The 5,879-nt window shown below is 31.8% G+C and overlaps 1 protein-coding gene across 1 annotated transcript; it reads right to left on the bottom strand.

Annotated features, from left to right (window-relative positions):
• Nucleotides 1–3,763: 3,763 nt before the first annotated feature.
• LOC123210179 (uncharacterized protein YwkD-like) lies at nt 3,764–5,877 on the bottom strand. The gene is made up of 4 exons (XM_044628416.1): nt 5,717–5,877; nt 5,397–5,627; nt 4,261–4,336; nt 3,764–4,013 (listed from the first exon to the last, which is right to left on the bottom strand). Exons 1-4 carry the CDS (start codon nt 5,798–5,800, stop codon nt 3,976–3,978), a joined length of 429 nt encoding a protein of 142 aa, XP_044484351.1. The 5' UTR covers nt 5,801–5,877; the 3' UTR covers nt 3,764–3,975.
• Nucleotides 5,878–5,879: the final 2 nt, after the last annotated feature.

Genomic DNA, 5,879 nt, shown 5'->3' with positions numbered 1-5,879 from the left:
TAATATTATTATTAATTACCACATCAAAAACAATGATGTTTCCATTCAGCTACGTTGAAACATCCAGACAAAGACAAATATACCCAACTTTTCTCACAGCTGGCGTCCACCATCTCCATAATGCAGGATTAATTAATTATTATGTAAATATAATAAAGAATGACCACTACTTTAAAGACTGGATTTGAGTGCTTGTCGTGTTTGAATATGAGTTTGATTAAATACAGTTTGAACTTTAAATTATTCAAGTGACAGTTATTAATAAGATTAATAATATTATTAATTAAATAAATAATATTATTAAAGAGAAATTGAAGTTAAATTTGTAAATTAAACTTTTGTTTGAATTCATTGGTGAACGAAAAAGATATTATTACCATTATATTTGTTGCTAACATTGAAGTGAGTTACGAATTTAATTTGGGTTTGGTGTTCAAGTTAGTAACAATAAGGCAAAACAATATTGTTTTTATTCTTAAACAAATCAATGTCATCATTTTGTTTATTTACGCTTTCCAAAAAATGGTCTTAGGTTGCGTCAAATCACTCTTTTATGGTCGCATTAATCATGTCAAACAGAACAATCTCTATTTAATGGGTAACTCTATAATCAATAAACCAAATAAGTAAAGAGTTTGATGTCATCATTTTGTTTACTCATGATTTCTAAAAAATGGTCTTCCGTCAAGTGTTCTGATACTATTTTGTGCTTCCAAACTAGGTTTCGGGTCCACTAAAATTCCATACTAAGATGGAACAAGAGCTATTCTATTTCTTAATAAAAAACCAAAACCTACTTTCATCCAACTGATTTTTAAATATCTTTGATTTAAAATTATTCAATTATTTTATATACACTTAGTTTTATTTAAGTCTACATGGTTTCTTATACCATAATAGTATAGATGAATTTTTAAGGAGTCCTTTTAGGAGAAAAGTCATAAAACTCTAAGAGATTGTTTGGTTCCAGTTAATAAAAGTTACATTGATAATCTATATATTATTATTTACATTATCTTGTTTAATTTATCAATAATAAAATATTACAACAATCTTCTATTACGAGTGGTAATATGATAGGTAATGTAAGTGGTAATCTGATAATCACTCTCACATTAAATATTAAAAAATTAACAAGTAATTTTGATTTTATTATAATTATATTCTTATTTATTAATTTTTTAGATTAAAAATAACTTTATTTTTAATCAATATACCAAGTAGTATAAAAAATATTTTAGAATAATTATCACAAGAATATTTAAATAAAATAATTTATTAATATTTTTTTATTATCTCTAACTAAATAGAATAATTATTTATACCTATTTATTTTTATTAAATATAATAATTATTTATATCTAATAATCTAATTTATTTTTAATATAATATTTTAATTTTAATAATAAAATATTATTCTAAAATGATAAAGAGAAAAATGTCATATGTCCTAAAATCATAAAGAGAGAAATGTCATAAATCACAAGATAATAATGCGTGGGAACTTGTTAATTGGATAAATTGTCTTTCAATGATAAAAAAGGACAAAACCATTTTAGACAGAGAGCGAAAGTTGAAGGACTTTTGGCAAATTTATTCTAAAAATTTTGTTTTTTCGACAACTTATCTGACGTGAAATAACATCCAGCAACTTTGAAACATCCAAATAAAGAGTCAATCGCCGTGTCTCTGCCTTCTAGAGGAAAGTATGATGAGCTTCCTAAAAGGTTGGGATGTCCGAAACTTATGTTGTTGTTGTTTTTTTTTTTTTTTTTTTTTCTATTTACAAGTTTAACAAGAGTTCAAATATAGGAGTACTCAAATTTTTTTTCTAAAATTTTAATATTTTACTAATTTTAGTAATTATTTAGTGTAAAAGCTTTCAGCTTTAGGCGCCACTAAATATTGAACTTTGGACTTGTGAAAGCTTCACTTTATTCAATATATTTCGCTTATTTGTAGCAGACATGGGCAAAGAACCAGCAAAAAGGTTGCAAATATGTCAGCGACTATAAGAACAGAGCAAAACAAAATCAAGTTTACTCCAAAATTACTGAGCTGGAAATGGAAGTAAAAGAGGGGGAAGATTTGGACTTTGATCTTTATCAGCCAAAGAAATCCTGAACGCATCTTCCAGCAAAAACCCACCAGACAGTTCAACCAAAACAAAGTTCACAGTGAGCAAAACGACGCTCGACCCAACAATCACACCTATCACCACACCTGTCGTCCCCAATACTTTACCGAACGCCGACCATTCTATCTCCGTAATCTCCTTCGAAACTCCACTCAACAAATCCCCCGCTTTTTCCTCTTTCCTCTCCCGCAAAACCTTCTTTATCTCCGATCCCAACTCGCTGAACTCCGCACTCGACTAGCCAGCCGTTTCAGATTTCGCGTCAGCAGCGGCGTCCGATTTATCCGAGCTTTCTCGGCTTTCTTCGATGGCTTTAAAAACGACGGATCGGTTTCTTCTCAACGCGGTTATGTTTGTAGGTATAGGGAGCCACTGACACATGTCATTTGTGGTTTGACGAAGGTTCTCGGGGGAATCTACGCCACCGGAAATTGCAGAGAAACTGCTATGTTCCGTCTATGAATGTGAGTTGGGATATCATCGGGAACGGCGGAGAGACGATAGAGGTAGAAGTTTGGTTGGGCTGGGAATGTCAAAGCTTAAGATTAGAATGGGCCTGATTAGAGAGAGCTATAACTTTATTTTTAAGATTCAGCCTGGCCGGGATAAGCCTACGGGCGATTAAGGAGAGATTAATCGAGACCAAAAAAAAAAGAGGGGTTAGCAAGCTTGGCTTAAATTTAAAACGGTCATTTAAAAAATAAGTTTGACTTTCTCAATTGATAAACAATGATACCAAAAATGGAAAAAAATTACAAAAAAGAAGAATTATTGAAGAAAAAAATACTTAAAGAAGAAAAAGAATCATTAGTAAGGAGAGTTCTAATATAATAATATTGAAGAGGAGTTAATCTTGAGCTAAAATTTAAATTCGATTTTTCAGACAGGACAATAATTCAATGTTAAGAGAATTGTGTCAAAATTACAATTAATGAGTTATCCTATCTCTAATAAAAAAAAATAAAAAAAAATTAATTTTGAATTTAAATTTAAATATAACATATAAAATTATAATCTTACTTATTCATCCTATAAATAAGAATGAGGAGAGAAATCACAAATATTCTCACTAGAAATTTAGAATATACTAAACACTATAGAATATTTTTATAAAAATAAGGTTAAACCAACATTTTTGAATCCAAATCGAGTTTGAATCTATATATCAATCAGTCTGATCCATTAGTTGAATTTATAATATTAATATGAAATAATTTAAATTATATATATTAAATTTATTTATTGGACAAAGTTTAATAATAAATGTTTGCAAAGTAATGGTATAATTACATGAAGAATACCATGTGAATTTAGTTTTTAGAATCCATTTGAGTTCTTACATAACAATGCTATGTATATAAACTGGCCAATCGAACCTACCCTTAACCTAAATCAGACTGACCACTAGTCTTGATTGATCGAATCCATCTTTAACTAACTTACCATTGGGTGTTGGTAAAATCAGTTCGATCAACTAGTTTGATCCAAATTTGTAGACTCAAAATCTCCCAACTTCACCTTATTCAAGATGGAGAAACACCCAAATTAAATTCAATCATTCCAGTTTCAATGCCCATTAAATTTAGTCAGCTAACAAATGGTACAAGATGGAGGTCACTCATTACCTGTAGTAAAAACTTCGGCTGATTTCTTTTTCTATTTATTCTCATTTGTTGATTGGAAGAGAAGATTAAGAAACAATAACAGGCATGTATACAATCCCGAGCACTCCTAACGTACATGATTATTAGAGTCTCAAAATACAACATATGTTCAAACATTTTCCCTCAGCCTACTTTGACAACATATTTTATACCACAGCCACAGGTGGAGTTGGCCTATTCATTGCTCTTACTGGCGACTTCCAATCCATTACCTGCACAAGACAGAAAAATATAAAAGCGAAATTTGATGTTATGGATATGATCAAATACTTGAGGCTATCTTAACGGTACATAATCAAATATTTTAAATGCAGATAGTCTCAGAAAGAAAAGATATTATGGAAAAAAATTGAGGAAAAAGAAGAGCAATAGCATCTTTCATTAGCCATCTTTATATATTATAAATCTTTTCGACAAAGGTTAAGAGAACATTGTAGTTGTAAGAAAACAAGAAGTTACCATCAGGATCAAAGAAGAAGATTTGTTTGACCTTCCCGTTGGGCAGGGACCGTTGGAAAGTCTGTATTCCCTTGTCCTGCACAAGAAAATTCCTTTTATCTTCACCTGCTATTATTATCATAATTAAAGCAACGAATAGGCCAGTTCTTGTTTACGGTTGAATTTATTAGGTGGTAAACTTTAGCATGTTTTACATTCTGCCCATACATAAGCTCTAAAGGAAAGGAAAGATTAAATTTAAGGATTTTGAAGTTCTTGCCCCCATTCGGTTCTAGCCTTAACTGCTTGTTATGGACTATCCTCCTCTCATTTTAGTATAATCTTTCAGCATAGTAGCTCATGAATTGGAAACTTGAGACTACCCAGCACATTATGATAGTTTATATTTCTTAATTTGGTTGTTCAATTGTTGATATTGGATGCTAATTTATGTGTCCAAACAATATTCCAACAAAGCAGTAATAAAAAACCTAAAGTATGGGTATGTTAAGCACTAGGATTTGTTTGGGACACATGTCCTAATCCTAAAGGGTAGGGTAAAGTATATATAAATGGGAGCTATAATTGTAATAGAGCAGGAGAAGAAATTAGGGTTTTTAGGCAGTTTTTGCTGTGGGCACTTAGAACCTTTTGGCTTAATGCGGGTTTCCAGCGCTTCGAATGGCCGGAATTGGGAGACCACAGCTTCTCAAATGGTTGGTTTATCCACTATAAACTCCAAAGCAATAAAAATAACATTTGTTCTCTTCATCTGATTGTGTGTTTTGTTCTTTGGTTGAACATTGGTTGGGTATCTATCAGGGTACCAGAAGTAGAAAGAATATTCACTCCATTTTATCCACCTTATTTTTGGTTAAACCATATCAACTAGGACTTCAAATTCCTGTTTTTGCAAAGCTTATTTTGGTGATAACTTCAAAAGAATGAAAGTTCACCCTATCAGTATTTACTTGTATTCACCAGTATTTTTGGGTTTCGATTGTAATTTTGAAAAATCTATGCAATAATGTTTAGATTTTGTTTTCAAAATTATTATTATTATGAATTGTTGTTTTCATTGTTTGCCAGCAGCATAGCAAAAAACGATTAAATACATTAGAAATAATTGAAAATTACAAGAAAAAACAAAGGAATACCTGAAGAGTGTGCACAAAGGATTCAAAATGGTTGACAGTGAAGCAGATATGATGACCTCTGGGGAGATGGCTGGCGTCAAGGACGGGTGACGTGGCGCTGTAGGGACCTTCTGGAAGCTTGGTGACGGGGCTTCTCTCGATGAGGTGAAGAGCAAAAGCTCCAGGCAAATTCAGCCATATCACCTTGAATTCCCCGAAATCTGGGCCTTCAATTTCCTCAAAACCAAAAATCTACAAAACAGAAAACCAAAGATCTACGAAACGTTCAAATTTCAAGTAAGTTCTAACAAAAAATCATCAGTTTCAGTGGAAAATTATACCTCCTTGTAAAAGTTGGCGAGACGCCTTATATCCGAGGATTCTCTGGAGATGTGGTTCAGGGTTGCTGCTTGGGTTACTGGCATTTTTGTGACTCTGTTTTCAATGCTTAAGCGAATCTTTATCTGCGGTGGCGATTGCTCGCCTTTTATAGTGGCTTGTTTC

This window comes from Mangifera indica, chromosome 3 (assembly GCF_011075055.1).
Source record: "Mangifera indica cultivar Alphonso chromosome 3, CATAS_Mindica_2.1, whole genome shotgun sequence".
NCBI classification, from domain to species: Eukaryota; Viridiplantae; Streptophyta; class Magnoliopsida; order Sapindales; family Anacardiaceae; genus Mangifera; species Mangifera indica.
Note: the sequence above shows the minus strand (reverse complement) of the source record. Positions and strands in the feature narration are given on the sequence as shown.

Coding starts and splice junctions, on each gene's coding strand:
- LOC123210179 (XM_044628416.1), bottom strand. CDS start 5,800: ATGCCAGTAACCCAAGCAGCAACCCTGAACCACATCTCCAGAGAATCC. Junction 5,628..5,716: donor TCGCCAACTTTTACAAGGAG/GTATAATTTTCC, acceptor TCTGTTTTGTAG/ATTTTTGGTTTTGAGGAAAT. Junction 4,337..5,396: donor CCTTTGTGCACACTCTTCAG/GTATTCCTTTGT, acceptor TTTCTTGTGCAG/GACAAGGGAATACAGACTTT.